We start from the raw sequence: 18,151 nt of genomic DNA on the forward strand, positions 1-18,151 counted from the left end.
AGCCACCAAAATGGCCGGGAGAGAGAAAGGGAGTATAACGCTTAACTGACTAAGCCATCCAGGTGCCCCTTTAATTTTAAGATCTTTAATTTTTTTTAAAAGATTTTATATACTTATTTGACAGAGGGACAGCGAGAGAGGGAACACAAGCAAAGGAAGTGGGAGAGGGAGAAGCAGGCTTCCAGCTGAGCAGGGAGCCCAACACAGGGCTTCATCCCAGGACTCTGAGACCATAACCTGAGCTGAAGGCAGATGCTTAACAACTGAGTCACCCAGGTGCCCCTAGATTTTTAATATTTTAAACAATGTTTTCTAGTCTTAAACATGTAAGATTTACACTTCATTTGTTAAATCTAGTCCTAAGTATGTTACGCTTTCTGCTGTTGTTGCACGTGGAATTGTTTTCTTAATTTCATTTTTGGATCATACACCTCTGTTTGTTTTTTTTTTTTAAGACTTCATTTATTTATTTGACAGAGAGAGAGATCACAAGTAGACAGAGAGGCAGGGAGAGAGAAAGGGGAAGCAGGCTCCCCGCTGAGCAGAGAACCCGATGTGGGGCTCCATCCAGGACCCTGAGATCATGACCTGAGCTGAAGGCAGAGGTTTAATCCACTGAACTACCTAGGCGCCCCACCTCTGTATTTTTAATGCTTGGGTTTTTATCCATGCTTTGTTCCGCAGACACTAGCTGAGCAGTCCTTATGACTATACGATTGTTCCAGTGTCTGGGAATTCAGGGATGAACTGTGACACTAAAACGTGGGTTCCTTGAGGCAGAGACTGGTCTCCTGGTTCCCTGCAGTGAGCATAACCAGTGTGACGTCATGCCTTTGGCTTTGTTTCAGGGTTTCTTGGAGGAGACCTGCCTCTTTTATGGACATTACACCATTGATGGAGTGAAATTTCACAACTTCACCTATGATCTGCCCCTGGCTTATTTATTAAGCACAATTGCCTACCTGGCCCTGAGCCTTCTTTGGATAGTGAAAAGGTAAAATTTATCAGGCCTTTGTGTTCTTTTGGAATTACCGTTGATGGTTGAGTTTACTGGTGGTCTGTGGACCCTGGGAGCCATTGCCCAAGGGATGAGCAGAGTCCAGACTCCCATTCCAGGGATATGGGAAAAAAAGTTTGTGAGTATGTTGTAGGCCGAGGAGACCTGGAGGTAACAGAGGCAAGATTTGGTAGGTGAAAGAGTGGCCAAATCATTATTGTGCACATTTGCCGGCACTGTAATGTAACCTTATCTCTGATCTAATATGGTTGCTAATCAGATCTCTTTTGGGTTGTAAGTGGCAGAAATCCAACTCTGACAAACTGGGTAAAAGGGAATTGAGAGAACCAAGGAAAGAAGGAAACTCCAAATTACAGGCAGGATAAGGATATGGTTATGTCTTCCAAACAACCAAAAGCAAGGGTTCCTTCATCTCTGGTAATTCTCCTGGTGGTGGCTTTCTTTCTTTCTTGTTTTTTAAAGATTTTATTTATTTATTTGACAGAGAGAGAGAGAGAGAGAGAGAGATCACAAGTAGGCAGAGAGGCAGGCAGAGAGATGGGGGGAAGCAGGTTCCCCACTGAGCAGAGAGTCTAACTCGGGGCTCTATCCCAGGACCCTGAGACCATGAGACCATGACCAGAGCCAAGGGCAGAGGCTTAACCCACTGAGCCACCCAGGAGCCCCTGGTGATGGCTTTCTTATGTGGACTCCCAAGGTCACAGGTTCAGAAATCCTTTTGAAGAGGCGTTTTGGCTCTTCACTCAGATACCCAACTCTGACCCTTCGACTAAAGGCAGTGGGTCCAGATGGTGTGAGAACCTCGCATTTTCCACGGTAAACAGGTGCTTCAGTGGGAGATGCCAGTTCCTAAGAAATGAATAGCAAGGAATATTAGTTAAAAATTTAAAATTTTAATTTAAATTTTAGTTAGTTAAATGAATTAAAATTACAAAGTGTGCAACAGTGCGGCATCTGACCTGAACAGGTGCTTGCTCTCTAAATATTTGGTTATTTTATGATTTAAGTCATTGATTCATTCATTCATAGTGGTCATATTACAGTCCAGGCATTCCAGATATAAATGTGGCAAGACCATCCATGTACCTGCCCTCAAGGAGTTTAAAATGTAGTCAGGTTAAGGGGCTACAAGCAGTAAACCCATAATAATTACCGATTAAGGTCATTGCCATGAAGAAAGTAGACTAAGCTGAAGTGGGGTCAGAACTTTAGAGGGGGCAGTGAGGAATCTTTGGAAGGGATGTTTGAGCTTAAACCTGAATGATGAGAAAGAAGCAGCCAGGGGAAGAACTGTCTGAGGAGTTCTTAGAGGGATCCTGTAAGTACAAAGGCCCTGTGGCCAGAGAAGTTTGTGAGTTTATAGAAAGGAAAAAAAGCCATGGTAGTCACTGCAGCATGGCCGTATGGGAGGAAGGATGGCATAGTGCAGGATCTCTAGGCTGTGGTCAAGAGTTTGGATTTTATTCCAACTATGAGAGAAGCCCTTGGATAGATGAAAAGAGATGCTTTTCCACAAGGAGCTGCCTGGTTAGCTGCCCTATATACGTGGCATGGTCCAAAACTTGTCCCCGTGAAAATGAGTGGAAAACACAGCCATGCATAACCTTTTTAGGTTGTCAGTAAAGCCAAGCCACAGGTCCGTGTTTCACTGTTGTTCTTCTAAGAAGGGTCATCGTGTTTTGGGGTCAGGTCGGTGGAAGGGTTCAAAATCAACCTGATCCGGAGTGAGGAGCACTTCCAGAGTTACTGCAACAAGATCTTTGCCGGCTGGGACTTCTGCATCACCAACCGCAGCATGGCGGACCTGAAGCACAGTAGCCTGCGGTATGAGCTCCGAGTGAGTGCCGTTGGGTTTTCTCTCAGCCCGTTCCTTGCCAGTGAAGTCATGCCTGGGAAAGCTGTGGGGGTTGCACCTGGCAGAGGACCTGGGGGAGGGCCAAGCTCTCTTTAGTGCTTAGCAAGTTGCCCTTGTGTCATCTTCCAGAACTTTTCATGGAGGACCACCTCCTGGGTTTGATCACCTTCACCGAAGCATGGAGCTGGTGGACTGGGGACGGGAGGGAAGCCGGGCACATGAGGGTGGGTGGTAGGGGATGGTGTCTGCCCTCCTTGCCCACCACCTTCTGGTGTTATTTTTCCACCTGATGAGAACCTGTCATGCATCACTTACACTAGGAGAAACAGAACTAGATAAGGTGGAGTGGGGAGAATACAAAAAAGTACAACAGAATTTCCAGATTCTTAAGGGGAGAAAGAGGAGCAAACAGTATCTTGAACAAACCCACCAAAACAATAGGAGGAGGGAATGATCATAACAAAAGCATAATAAAGTGAGATGGAAGGGATCAAATCAAATGTGTGATTTGTTTAAAGGAATGGCACATAGTACAGTTAAATAGTGCCAGGAATAGGTTTTGCTTATGTGTTCACAGTTACTGTGAAGTCTAAGTGCCATCTTTTTTTTTTTTTTAAGATTTTATTTATTGGAAAGAGAGCATGAGTGGGGGCGGGGGCAGAGGGAGAGGGAGAGGCAGACTCCCTGCTGAGCAGGAAGCCCTACATGAGGCTAGATCTCAGGATCCTGGGATCCTGACGTGAGTCGAAGGCAGATACTCAACTGACTGAGCCACCCAAGTGCCCCTAACTGCAAGTCATAGATAGGAGGTTCGACCTTGACTTAGGCCTTAGTAAACATGAAAGCTGATTGGGCTTGGTCTGGGAAGATATCTGGGCAGACGTGAATGTTTAAAGAAGGTCTTAAAGGGGGATGGATGGACTATGACTATGAATTCCAGGTTCTACCCCTGAATATCCCTTCACCTCATGCTCACAGATGAGTTTTCTTTGGCCCTCAGGCAGATCTCGAGGAAGAAAGAATTAGGCAGAAGATAGCAGAAAGGACGTCAGAAGAGACCATACGGATTTACTCTCTGAGACTGTTTTTGAACTGTATTGTTCTAGCCGTTTTAGCCGCGTGCTTTTACGCAATCTATAGAGCGACAATATTCTCACAAGAGCACATGAAAAAAGTGAGTACTCTGTGAAAGTCAGTTGACTGTTACCCTGGTTGGACATCAGGTGTGCCAAGTGCATTACCAGCCTCTGATGTAGAGACCATCATCATTTCTGTTTTATACATAAGGATCTAAGTTTGACTGTTAAGACAGAGAACTGAAAATCAGAGGTAACCAATTTCTACTTTTCTTTGGAAGAGTTTATTTATTTATTTGAGAGAGAGAGATAGCAAGAGAGAGAGAGAGCATGAGCAGGGGGGAGAGGGAGAAGCAGGCTCCCCACTGAGCAGGGTACCTGAGGAGGGGCTCGATCCCATACCCTGGGATCACAACTTGAGCCGAAGGCACACCCTTTACCCCACTGAGCCATCCAGGAGTCCCCAATTTCTACTTTTTTTTTTAAAGATTTTATTTATTTATTTGACAGAGAGAGAGATCACAAGTAGGCCGAGAGAGGGGGAGAGGAAAGCAGGCTCCCTGCTGAGCAGAGAGCCCAATGCGGGGCTCGATCCCAGGAACCTGGGATCATGACCTGAGCCGAAGGCAGAGGCTTTAACCCACTGAGCCACCCAGGCATCCGCCCCATTTCTACTTTTGATAAAAATATAAGACCATTCAAAAAGAGTGTTTGGAATTCCTCCTAGAATCCACAATATTCAAATTCAAGTTTGCCTACCTAGATTTACTCCTCAACTCCACTACTGACTAGCTGCGGCCCCCGTTTACCTAAAATAGCAGTGGTTTTAAAAATGCATGCTGGACTGGTGGCTTTGAGTCATGAAATCAATCATCGGAGGAGGGGGCCCAGGTTCCTTCCATCTTGTGGCTCTGCCATCCTTAGGGTATGTCCTCTTCTGTGTGGTACAAGATAGTTCAGCATGTCCACATTCTAGCCAATGGGAAGGATGGGAAGGTATACCCTTTTCTTCAATTAGCAATAATCGCTCCTCGGATAAACCTCATTGGCTACGATACTGCCACTGCGCAAAGCTGGTATACCCTTTTCTTCAAGGGCAAGACTTTTAAGTGCTGGCACTCAAAACGTCTACTAACATCCCTTTGGCCAGAATTTAGTCAGATAGCTGTGACTCACACTAAGAGAGGCCAGGAAATAATAGTTTTTTCCCCAGATAGCTGTGTATGTGGCCAAATAGTCTTAGTACTCTGAAAGGAGAGAATGGCTAGTCCAAATCAATAACTGGGCTTGAAAATACTTTAAATTACCCACTAATATAGACTGTATGAATTTTTTTTAATACTTGACCTTAATTCATCCAATAGAGCTAATTTTTCTTCCTCTGGTCTTAGAGCATGATTCCTCTATTTGAACATCCAAAAAAGGAAATGACTTATGTTTATTTTTATTTAATTAAAAAAAAAGATTTTATTTATTTATTTGACAGATCACAAGTAGACAGAGAGGCAAACAGAGAGAGAAGGGGAAGCAGGCTCCCCACTGAGCAGAGAGCCCGACCCTGAGATCATGACCTGAGCCGAAGGCCGTGGCTCAACTTGAGCCACTCAGGCGCCCCCCTCCCCTTTTTTTTAGACAGAGAGAGTGAGGGACGAATGAAGAAGGAGAGAGAGAATCCCAAGTAGGCTCCATGCTCAGTGCGTAGCCAGACACGGGGCTCAATCTCACGACCTTGAGATCATGACTTGAGCCAAAATCGAGTCAGACCGTCAAGCCACTGAGCCACCCGAGGACCCCAGAAAATGGCTTATGTTTAAGGGCCATGCTGAACGACATGTATGTTTTATTTTTTATTTAAATATATATAGTTGAGTTCTTTTTTTCTCTTCCGGTTCTACTAACATATAGTTGACATATAACAAGGTATACAGCATAACGACTTGACGTCCGTGTAGTTAGTTCTTTCAAGGTCATCTCATATGTGATGCAACTTCCCTTTGTTATCTTCATAGGAAATTGACAAGATGGTTTTTGGAGAGAACCTTCTGATATTGTACCTGCCTTCTATTGTGATCACGCTGGCCAATTTTATCACCCCAATGATCTTTGCCAAGATCATCCACTATGAGGATTATTCTCCAGGCTTTGAGATCCGGCTGACAATCCTTAGGTAATGCCTAAACATGCCAAGCAGGTCACCACTTGCCCACGGCAGACCTTGTTAATCACTTGCGGCCCCTTTTCCTGCTGACCCAAGAACACTCGACAACCTTCAGACAGTCCACATGAATGAATCAGAGTTTGCCCATGCAGTGAAATCTCTTTGGCTTAAGCATGTACTCAGCGGTGTTATATTTTTGGTTCACGTATTAGCACATTGACAGCTGAGGGCATAAGGTAGGGCCCTGGGATTGCTCAGAAGTTGTTAGAAATGACAAGTGTATACCAGCAGGGAAATGAGGAAATGAGACAGCGAAGGGAAGGCAGCTGATAAAGCGTATCTTTTTTTTTTTTTTTTAAGATGTTATTTATTTACTTGTCAGAGAGAGAGAGAGAGAGCAAGCACAGGCAGACACAGTGGCAAGGGAGAAGCAGGCTCCCCGCGGAGCAAGGAGCCTGATGTGGGACTAAATTCCAGGACACTGGGATCATGACCTGAGCCGAAGGCAGCTGCTCAACCAACTGAGCCACCCAGGCGTCCCTGATAAAGCGTATCTTATCCGGGCTATTGGCAGCCGGGTCTTGGCACTACTGGGAAACTGGGTGTTTGGGTGGGATATAGCTTAGTAGGTTCCTACCCACCAAGGTGTCTGTCCTGACTTCATAAGGGTGGCCAGCTCCCGGAGGCATCAACTCCCCATGCTCCCACCTCGCTAGCCCCTGTGCATGGGCCTTGGAAGGAGAGGGGAGGAGACTTACAAGTGCTTACACCAGGAATCTGGGCCATTTGCTGGGGTAGTAAGGGCCGAGAAAGTGTTGCCAGGTCCCTGACTGGGTGTGCTGTAGTTGACTGCTTATAACTTGTTGTACTGTCTCTTCTCATTCTAAATAAATACTCAGTTTCTTAAAGAGAAAAAAAGAGGGGCACCTGGGTGGCTCAGTTGTTAAGTGTCTGCCTTCAGCTCAGGTTATGATTTTGGTGTCTTGGGATCGAGCCCTGTGTTGGGCTCCCTGCTCAGCAGGAAGCCTGCTTCTCCCTCTCCCACTCCCCCTGCTTGTGTTCCCTCTCTCACTGTGTGTGTCTCTCTGTGTCAGATAAATAAATAAATAAATCTTTTTTAAAAAAAGAAAAAGAAAGGACAGCTGTAAAGCAGTGTGTAGGGAGCTAACACAACTAAGTTTAAGAGGACCAGGTGGGAACTGTGTGAAATAGAGCGTTTCATGCCTCAGATGGTATTTGCTTTTTTAAATTTTTTTTAAAGATTTTATTTATTTATTTGATACAGAGAGAGATCACACGTAGGCGGGGGGCGGGGGGGGGGAAGCAGGCTCCCCGCTGAGCAAAGGGCCCGATTCGGGACTCGATCCCAGGACCCTGAGATCATGACCCAAGCTGAAGGCAGAGGCTTAACCCACGGAGCCACCCAGGCACCCCGGCATTTGCATTTTTTAAAAAACTTTTTATTTTGGAAAATTTCAAACAGAAACAAAAGGTATAATAAGCCTCCATATGCCCATCACTTAGTTTTGATCATTACCAACCATTTGCTGATCTTGTTTCATCTGTGTCCCCCCCCAACTTTAGCTGGATTATTTTAAGCAAATCTTTTTTCACCCCCCCCCCCCTTAACAGACCATCATCACACCTCATAAAATTAAGTCAGTTCCCAGTGAAGTTGCAAATGACTTTCCAGGATTAGTTTGTTCAAAGCAGGATCCAGACAAAGGCCACATGCTACGTTTGGTTGTTATGTCTCTTAAGCCCCCTTTACTCTTTTAAGAACCCCTACCCTTTTCATTATGCCATGGACTTGTGGAAGAAATGAACATTTGTCCTGTAGCATGTCCCCTCGTGTGGATTTAATTCATTGTTTCTTTGTGTTCTCCATTCTGTTGCCCGCAGTTGCTATAAACTACAGTGTAGATTCTGACTTTTTATTCGATTCCATCTTTAGTTATGGGCCCCTCCTGAGTGGCGCTGGGTCCTCGAATTCCAGCAGGAGGGATAGGCTGTCAGGTGGCGTGCTACGTAATGAGAAGAGTGAGCAGATGTGTGGCTTTGCTTTTCCCCCCACTTTTTCAAATTTAATTTTTTTTTTTTTTTTTTACAACCAAACAATAGAAAAGCATCTTTCAAAAAAGTTAGCCCACTCTGTCCTCCTGTCTCGAATCCTGGCTCGAAGCCCTCATCTGTGGGGTTCCTGGTGTTTACTCGCACATTTTGTGTCTTTTAGAAACAAGATCATATATAAGTGACACTCCGTAACATGTGTTTTCCCCTTCCTAGTATATCAGACGTCACTCAACGCTCAGACTTAAAAGATTCCGTTAGTTCCCTTCAGCAATGCATCATGTCCCGTAGTGTGGCTATAATATCATGGGTTCAGGAATTCCCAGGTTTCTCATCCCTTTTTCCCTTGCCGTTTAAAAAAAATTGTAGCAGAATACATACATAACATAAAATTTACCATTTTAGACATTTTTTATTTATTTTCCATCTTTCTATTATTTTTTTACTTTTAGATTTTGTTTATTTATTTGACAGGCAGAGATCACAAGTAGGCAGAGAGGCAGGCAGAGAGAGAGGGGGAAGCAGGCTCCCCGCCGAGCAGAGAGCCCGATGCGGGGCTCGATCCCAGAACCCAGGGATCATGACCCGAGCCGAAAGCAGAGGCTTCAACCCACTGAGCCACCCAGGTGCCCCACGATTTTGTTTTTATGTGATCTCCTCACCCAGTGTGCGACTAGAACTCACAAACTTGAGGCCACATGCTCCCCTGAATGTGCCACCCAGGTGCCCCCATGGTAGACATTAAAAAAAAATATTTAGGGTGCCTGAGTGTCTGCCTTCCACTCGGCTCACGATCCCAGTCCTGGGATCCAGCCCTGCGTCGGGCTCCTTGCTCAACGGGGAGCCTGCTTCTCCCTCTCCCTCAGCCTGCTGCTCCCCCTGCTTGTGCTCTGTTGCTCCCTCTCTCCTTCTCTCTCTCAAATAAATAAAATATTTAAAAATAAATAAATAAATAAAATCTAAATTTATTTATTTATTTGTTTATTTCTAGAGCATGCACAAGCAGGGGGAAGGGCAGAGGGAGAAGGAGAGAGAATCTCAAGCAGACTTCATGCTTAGCAGGGAGCGTGATAGGGGACTTGATCCCAGGACCCTGAGATCATGGCCTGAGTTGAAATCAACAGTCAGGCACTTAACCAACTAAACCACCCAGGTGCCCCTAGACATTTGTAAGTGTACAGTCCTATGGCATTAAGTACATTCCCCATGCTGTGCCACCAGCGCTGCTATCTATTTCTAGAACGTTCTCAGAATCCCAAACAGAAACTCTCTGATTATTTGTGGGTTTGGTGTGAAGGTTTTCTGCTCTCCAGCCTTAGTTCCAGGTAGCCAGCCTGCCCTGAGGCCTCTTCCCATCTCCTCCCCTCCCTCTTTTCCCCTGCAGGTGTGTCTTTATGCGGCTGGCTACCATCTGTGTGCTGGTGTTCACCCTGGGCTCCAAGATTACATCCTGTGATAACTACTCCTGTGAGCTGTGTGGTTACAACCAGAAACTCTACCCGGTGAGCCTGCAGGGATGGGGGCGTCCTGCAGGAGGCGGTAATTGGCGGGGGGGGGGGGGGTGTGACAGGCTCAAAGTCAAGAGAACAGCCCTCAAAGCTATGGGTTTGAATCCCAGCTGATCTGCTTTCCTGTTGTGTAGCCGAGTCTCACACAGCAGGCACTTCCACAGGCTTGAACTCCAGAGTGTGTGCTGGATCTCCGAGGAGCATCAGCGGATGGCCTTCGAAGGCAGCAGAATCTGAGGGTGGACAGGACTATTGTAAGGAGTGTGAGAACCTGGCTTTCTCTGCCCCTGTTGGGCCTCATTTTCTCTTGATCTCTTTGGTTTCAGTGCTGGGAGACCCAGGTTGGGCAGGAAATGTACAAGCTGATGATCTTTGACCTCATCATCATCTTGGCTGTGACACTTTTTGTGGATTTTCCCAGAAAGTAAGTGTGGGGGATACCCCTCTGATTTCCACCTACGCCTCCCAGTCCCTTCCACATCCCCAGTGGAGGCTCCCCTCACAGCTGCTCTTCAGCTCACAGAAATCACTGACAACCATCCAAAGACTTTCAGCTGCCTCTAGGCCATTGATCCCATAGCCCATTAGGTGCCCCCTTGAAAGGCAGCAGGAACCAGAATGGCTCTGCTTTCCATGGAGATGGCTTCGGGCCATCAGCACAGCTACTGTCAGGGGAGACCCTCCAGGGTCACACCCTAGCACTGCCACTTGCTGGCCATGTGACCTTGGGCAAGTTATTTAAGCTTCGTGCTGACGGCGCCACCCAGGCGACTCTCTTTTTCTTTATTTTTTTTAGAGAGAGAGAGAGAGAGTTGGGGAGGTGGTGAGGAGGGGCAGAGGGAGACAAGGTAGGATTCCAAGAAGTGGCGAGTTAGGTGGTAGGGTTCTCATAAGCCATTTTCTGTGTGAGTGCATGTTACTTTTTGGGCTGAGTGGCAAACAAGAGCACAGCGACTGCCCGTGTCATCAATTTTCACCACAACCTGGTGAAGTAGGTTGGGTTAAAATCCCCCCACATTCCAGATGAGGAAAACGAACCTCGTCTTACTCATTTGGCTGCTAAGCTAGAAGTCTGAGATTCGGACTCTGGTTGTAATGATTCCAGAGTTTACTGTATTCTGCATCTTCTAGACATGGAACTAACCAATTTCCATGAGAAATGTGTGTAGAAACAGCCCTGATGGGGCAGACGTGGTTCTGTGGTCGTGGCAGGCACTGGCAGTCCAGGTGACAAATTGTCCCGTTCATGTCCAGGCTCCTGGTGACCTACTGTTCTTCTTGGAAGCTGATTCAGTGCTGGGGACAACAGGAATTTGCCATTCCCGATAACGTCCTGGGGATCGTCTATGGGCAAACCATTTGCTGGATTGGAGCCTTTTTCTCCCCTCTTCTCCCTGCCATTGCAACCTTGAAGTTCATTATCATCTTTTATGTGAAAGAGGTAAGGAGAGCGGGGGTAGGGGTTGCTCATATTCTGGACTATTCTTGACCTTGCAAGGCATTCAGCAGCTCGTGTGTCTACAGCCCACGCACATCCCGTCAGACTTTCCAAAACTACATCCCTTATTTGTTGTGCATTTTTATTATGGAAAAAAGACTAGGGATGAATTTCCACATCTTAATAATTTTGAGAGTTTTGTTAAGACTTTTTTTGCTCCTATGATTTAAATGTTGTTTTTGTAAGTAACTAAGAGGGGAGCCACCGTTGAGCCATCAGTGGGCAGTGGCATATTTTGGTAATATTTCACAAAACATCTATTAATTTAAGTTTTATAATTTTCCATTTGGATTTTGGAGCCGGTGTATTTATTTTCAGGTCTCAAGTATGTGTGTCGCTCCTCAAATGGCTCACAGGCCCCGAGCATTGTGCCTGAACTAAGTGCTTATTGGGTAGAGTGGTCTGTGAATGACTAACTGATCTGGGCTTCTTAACTGAGCTGCTGCTGCTGTTGTTGTTGTTGTTATTATTATTATTATTATTTTTTTTTTTTAAAGATTTTATTTATTTGACAGAGAGAGAGATCACAAGTAGGCAGAGAGGCAGGCAGAGAGAGAGAGGAGGAAGCAGGCTCCCTGCAGAGCAGAGAGCCCGATGCGGGGCTCGATCCCAGAACCCTGAGATCATGACCTGAGCCGAAGGCAGCGGCTTAATCCACTGAGCCACCCAGGCGCCCCATGTTGTTATTATTATTGAGGCAATATATGTTCATTATTAAACTATACACAGGGTTGCCTGGGTGGCACAGTCAATAGAGTGTCTAACTCTGAGTTTCGGCTCATGTCCTGATCTCAGGGTCATGAGATGGAACACTGCATCGGGCTCCACACTCAGTATAGTCTACTTGAGATTCTCTCTGCCTCTCCCTCTGCCCCTGCCCCCACACCCCAGGTGCTCTCTCTCAAAACAAATAAATAAATCTTTAAAAAAAAACAACCTTTATAAACGATATACAGATACATATACAGTAACTTCCAACCCTTCTTCTGGAGTTGCCCTCTGTTAACAGGCCCCATGCTTACTTATTACCTATTATGCCAACCCTTAAGGATTCAGAAATGGAGGTAATAATAATAGCATTAATAATAATGACAGTAATAATGGTTGTAAGAATACCATGTGCCCCCACTCTGCTGAACACTTTACACGGGTCATCATGGAATGCGTACACTCATCTTTTGAAGTAGGTACTGATCTTTTGAAGTAGGTACCCATATTTTATAAATCAGAAAGCTGAAGTTCAGAGAGGTTAAGTAAGTAGCCCCAGGTCACACAGCTTACAAGTGACTCCAGATTTACTTCACTCGAGGGCCTAAACTATTTAATCCTTAGGTAAAGCAGCACCTTGAATTGGGCTGTACTTCCAACCCAGATGTTTTGGCCTTTGAAGAATGTTCTGGTGCTTTCATGTGGAAACTTGAGTTGGTCGAAAGCAACAAAGGAGAGATGGATGTGAGAAAACTTAGAACTTTTTCCTTTCCCTGGAAATATTGGTCACCCAGTGCTTTTCTGGTGTGTGGCTTAGTAAAGACATGTGGGGGTAACAGAGTAGGTCATGGGTACTGGGCTGAATTCTGACACCACAGGCCTGACCAGCCAGCCACCCCCGAACAGGACACCAGGGGTCCCTGGCACTCATTGCCATCCAGTTCACAAGATTTTCTGACTACTGCTGAGGTAAGAACAGCTTGAGGCCCTCTCGCAGTCATATAGTGTTTAAAAATATTAAGGAGGGGCACCTGGGTGGTTCAATGGGTTAAAGTCTCTGCCTTCGGCTCAGGGCATGATCCCAGGGTCCTAGGATCAGGCCCTGCATCAGGCTTTCTGCTTGGCAGGGAGCCTGCTTCCTCCTCTCTCTCTGCCTACTTGTGATCTCTGTCTGTCAAATAAATAAATGGAAATCTTTAAAAATAAATAAATAAATAAAAATATTAAGGAGAAATTGTATGCCTGTTCCTATACCCTTCACTCCTTTCCACTTGATGTTTCCACAAGTCTTTTTCACCCTGATAGAAAATTTGCTTTTATTTTTTATTTTTATTTTTTTTTAAAGATTTTATTTATTTGAGAGAGAGAAAGAGCGTGAGAGAGAGAGCAAGTGACAGAGCAGGAGGAGGGGCAGAGGAGGAAGCAGACTCCCCGCTGAGCAAGGGGCCCGACATGGGGCTGGATCCCAGGACCTCGAGATCACGACCTGAGCGGAAGACAGATGCTTCACCGACTAAGCCACCCAGGCGCCCTGGAAATATTTGTTTTTAGTACAGAGGAAAAATAAATATGCTTATAAAAAATTCAAACAAAATCTCTCTTGTTCCTTGTTAGTGTAGATCCATTTAATGCATATTTAAACTCATATGAATACTTTTTTAAAAACGTAAGTGAGGGGGCGCCAGGGTGACTAAGTGGGTTAAAGCCTCTGCCTTCGGCTCAGGTCATGATCCCAGGGTCCTGGGATGGAGCCCCACGTCAGGCTCTCTGCTCAGCAGGGAGCCTGCTTCCTCCTTTCTCTCTGCCTACCTCTCTGCCTACCTCTCTGCCTACTTGTGATCTCTGTCTGTTAAATAAATTAAAAAAAAAAAACAACACACGTAAATGAGATCATAGGGCACATTTCACAGTGCCATCTGGGACGTAGAGCTCTCTCACCCTCTCGAAGGGCTCCCCAGTATCTCACTGTGCAGATGCCCTTGAACCTTCAAGAAACCCCTGTTGATTGCTATTTAGGTTGCTTCCAGTTATCCCCACACAGTAGCACCTGCGGCAGTAAACATCCATATCCATGTATTTTGGCCCCTTTATTCTATTTTCTCATTGGGATGAATTTCCCCAGGGTTGAGGCCTGGATTAATCAGGTTTCATTTTTATCTAGATTGCTGACTACCCTCTGGAAAAGTGCTACCAGTTTACATTCCCACTGGAATGCATGAATGTGCTTGGTGATCTTCAAGGAAGCTAGACTCTTAATTTTTTTTCTCTTTCCTTCTCTCCCTTTAGATGAGTCTTCTTTATACCTGCCGACCCTCCCCCAGGCAGTTCAGAGCCTCCAATTCTAATTTCTTCTTCCTGTTGGTGTTGTTGATTGGGTTGTGTTTGGCCATAATACCTCTGACAATCAGCATGGCACGGTAAATATGACTATGTTTTCTAGAACATTTGTTTGCTTCTTGGCATGTCCCTCTTTTCTGTTCAAGGATCCCTTGAAGTTTTTACTGACTTTCCTCATGAGGTTCCATCTACAAAAGTCGGTAAGTCACTCCTGGTTTGGCCAGGCCCACCTTTGTCTTGGAATCTCTCTCTGGATGCTGGAATGTCCTGGTCTACTTCCAGAAGCTGGGCTTACACTGTTGCCCTTGTTCTAGAGAGTGCCAGCAGGTCTGTCCTGCCCTACTCCCTTTGCTTTGGACCTCTCTTCTAGTCTCATTTGTTTCTGGTTACAAAAATAAGAAGGCTTGGAGTGTCTTCAGTGTGACGAGCACTGTGCTAGGTGCTAGGAGAGTGACCCTACTTCCTAGGAGTAAGCCATTTATATCAAAGGCCAGTAAACATTTTCTGTAAAGGGCAAGCCTAAATATTTAGGCTTTGTGGGCCATATAGTGTCAGTAGCAACTATTTAACTCTCTTGTGCTATTATGAAAGCAGCCACAGACAGTATACAAACTAATGGGCAAATGACTGTGTTCCAATAAAACTTTATTTATAAAAAAAACAGTTGATGGTTCAGATTTGGCCCATGGGTTATAGTTTACCAATCTCTCTGACTTATTCTCATACAATTTCATTTCTTCATCTTTAAATTAAAATTCTTAAACTTTGAATCTGTCTCTCAGATTTTGTTTTTTAACCAGTTTGAGTATATATATTTTTATTGTTTCTTGTTATAATAATAGATGTTATATAAAAAGTTAAACAGTACAAAAGGGTATAAATTAAAGAGAAAAAAAGTGCCCCTCATCCTCCCTTCTTGGTCCCATTCTGCCAAGGTAACCACTATTAATATTTTATGAATACTTCCACAAATTCATATGAACAAGGTATTTATTTTTAAAAGACACATATGGAATAAGGCTGTAACCCTGATTGACTGCTTATTTTTTTTCACTTAATTTTATATTGTGCCCTTTTCCATATCAACATATATAGAACTCTCATTGTTTTAAAATGTTTTTTAGCTTTGACTTTTTTTATATAATACATACATTCATATGACACAAAATTCAAAAAGCTTAAGTATATGATGGCAATTCATTTTCCAGTCCTATTTCCCAACTACTTAGTTTCTGCCTGGGAACCAGTCTTTTCAGATCTCTGTGTCTCTTTCAGTGGTTTTTTTTAGCAGTCTGTTTTATGAATAGATCATAAATTGTTCATCCATTTCCTTAAGGAATAGTTAGGTTGCTTCCCAGAGTGTTTTTTAACCCAAAAAGTTGGGCTGCAATGGAAAATCATACAGATCTTTGTGATGCGAATATAGGGAGTTTTTGTAGGTCTTTTTTTTTTCTTTGTAGGTCTTTTTTTTTTTTTTTAAGATTTTTATTTATTTATTATTATTTGACAGACAGAGATCATAAGTAGGCAGAGAGGCAGGCAGAGAGAGATGAGGCAGCAGGCTCCCTGCTGAGCAGAGAGCCCGATGCGGGGCTCGATCCCAGGACCCTGAGATCATGACCTGAGCCGAAGGCAGAGGCTTTAACCCACTGAGCCACCCAGGTGCCCCTCTTTGTAGGTCTTAATGATAATTTTTTCCGTTGTAATTTTGATTTTTCCTTACTTTTTATTTTGAAAAATTTGAAAAAATAGCAACAGCGAAGACTCCTCTACCCTTCAACTGGATGTCCCAGTTGTTAACATTTTGATTTCGCTGCATTTATTTTCTCTCTCCCTCTGTGCCTACATTTTTTATGGCTGTCATGACCCGTTTGAGATTGTTATGGACACCACGGCATACCTCAAAACTAACCTCAGCCACCCCCATTTTGAGATCTGGGGGTGCATGGCGAATTGGAGCTAAATACTTGAGCGTGCAGCTTCTAAAAATAAGAGCATCCTCCTTCCCACACATCCGCAATAACATTATTGTATGTAATTAATACTAATATTGCTGCCGTTTTCAAATTTCTCCATTTGTCCCCAGATAGTCTTTTATGGCCTTGGTTTTTTGTTTTTTGTTTTTTTTTAAAATATTTTATTTATTTGACAGAGAGAAATCACAACTAGGCAGAGAGGCAGGCAGAGAGAGAGGAGGAAGCAGGCTCCATGCGGAGCAGAGAGCCTGATGCGGGGCCCGATCCCAGGACCCCGGGATCATGACCTGAACCGAAGGCAGAGGCTTAACCCACTGAGCCACCCAGGCGCCCCTATGGCCTTGTTTTTAAAATGAGGATCTTTCATGTTTTACCCATTGCTTTAAATTGCTATGTCTTCTTACTCTCCTTTAATTTTATTTTAAGTAATCTCTATACTCAGTGTGGGGCTTGAACTCCTAACCCTGAAATCATGGGTGGTATTTTCATCTGACCCAGCCAGCCAAGCGCTCCTCTTTACTCTCTTTTAATCGTGGATTCTTAAAGGGCACCTGGCTGGCTCAGTTGGTGGCGCATATGACTCTTGATCTCAGGGTCGTGAGTTCAAGCCCCATGTTGGGCATGGAGCATATTTTTAAAAAATTAATTCATTTAACAGAATCTTTGATTCTTTGCAGAGTCTACAATTGTTTCCTCACCTCCAAATGAAGAGATCGGTGAATAAAATCACCACCACATTCAGGGTCTGTTTGATTGTTACATTTAACTTACTCTTCTGTGCTAAATTTCCTGTGACCTGAAAGTCAGTCTAGAGACTAGATGAAGTTTCAGGGTCAGCGTTTTTGACCAGAACATTCCACTTGGCCCATACGACCAGGCAGTTCCTCTCGGGTCACTGGTAACAAGCCTGTGGGTGTAAGAGGACGGACACTCAGCCTGTGCTCCATGCCTCACCCTGAGCCTCTGGGTCTATGTCTTGGCAGCATCCCCTCCTCGAAAGCCTGTGGGCCGTTCACCAACTTCAACACCACATGGGAGGTGGTCCCCAAGACCGTGAGCACCTTTCCCAGCTCTCTGCAGTCCCTGGTCTATGGAGTCACATCGGAAGCCTTTGCAGTGCCTTTCTTCATGATCATCTGGTGAGTAAGAACCGCCTGGACCCTTGCAGGTATTCTTCATGGAGGCCCATGGAGCCTTCTCTGCTGGGAAATGCGAGCTCGTCTGCTACACTTGATAAGTTACAGAACCTCCCCTCTCCCTCTGCCCCCTCCCTGCTTGTGTGCTCTCTCTCCTCTCTCTCTTTCTCTCTTTCTCTCTCTCTCTCTCTCTCATCAAATATTTAATAAGAAGGTAGGGGATGCCAGGGTGGCTCAGGCATTTAAGTGTCTGCCTTTGGCTCAGGTCATGACCCAAGGTCCTGGGATCCAGCCCCAAGTTGGGCTCTCTGCTTAGCGAGGAGTCTGCTTCTCCCTCTCCCTCTGCTGCTCCCCCCTGTTTGTGTGCTGTCTTTCTCTCTCTCTCTTAAATAAATAAAATCTTTAAAAAGTTTCTGAACCTCTGTGAGCCTTCCTTTCCCATTTTTAGAATGGGCATTATAATTGTGATTTTTTAAAAGGATTTTATGTATTTATTTAGGGAGAGAGAGAGAGAGAGAGAGAACGCATGCACATGTGAACAGGGGAGGGGCAAAGGGAGAAGACGAGAATCCCAAACAGGCTCTGTGCTGAGCAGGAGCCTGCCACAGGGCTTGATCTCATGACCTTGAGATCATGGCCTGAGCTAAAACCAAGAGTTGGAAGCCACCTGGAGGCTCCAAAATAGTGATTCTTTAAGAGGATCATTGAGTGGGTCCAGTAAGATTAAGCCTCTGCTTTTGGGTCAGTTCCTGATCTCAGGGTCCTGGGATCAAGCCCCACATCGGGCTCTATGCTCTGCGGGAAGCCTGCT

General features: G+C 44.9%; 1 protein-coding gene and 1 pseudogene across 2 annotated transcripts in view; one reads left to right on the forward strand and one right to left on the reverse strand.

Annotated features, from left to right (window-relative positions):
* The window catches only part of TMC7 (transmembrane channel like 7), a 55,369-nt gene that overhangs the window by 30,795 nt on the left and 6,423 nt on the right, over positions 1–18,151 (forward strand). The window contains exons 6-14 of one of the 2 annotated variants that reach the window (XM_045993839.1): positions 849–994; positions 2,708–2,855; positions 3,874–4,047; positions 5,959–6,116; positions 9,562–9,679; positions 10,012–10,109; positions 10,940–11,126; positions 14,178–14,308; positions 17,188–17,343. In XM_045993839.1, coding sequence (XP_045849795.1) covers positions 849–994; positions 2,708–2,855; positions 3,874–4,047; positions 5,959–6,116; positions 9,562–9,679; positions 10,012–10,109; positions 10,940–11,126; positions 14,178–14,308; positions 17,188–17,343 — 1,316 coding nt within the window. The remainder of the gene's footprint in view (positions 1–848; positions 995–2,707; positions 2,856–3,873; positions 4,048–5,958; positions 6,117–9,561; positions 9,680–10,011; positions 10,110–10,939; positions 11,127–14,177; positions 14,309–17,187; positions 17,344–18,151) is intronic. The other variant, XM_045993840.1, reaches the window with a different exon arrangement.
* LOC123934300 lies at positions 4,866–5,024 on the reverse strand (annotated as a pseudogene).

The sequence above is a fragment of the Meles meles genome, chromosome 21, assembly GCF_922984935.1.
Source record: "Meles meles chromosome 21, mMelMel3.1 paternal haplotype, whole genome shotgun sequence".
NCBI classification, from domain to species: Eukaryota; Metazoa; Chordata; class Mammalia; order Carnivora; family Mustelidae; genus Meles; species Meles meles.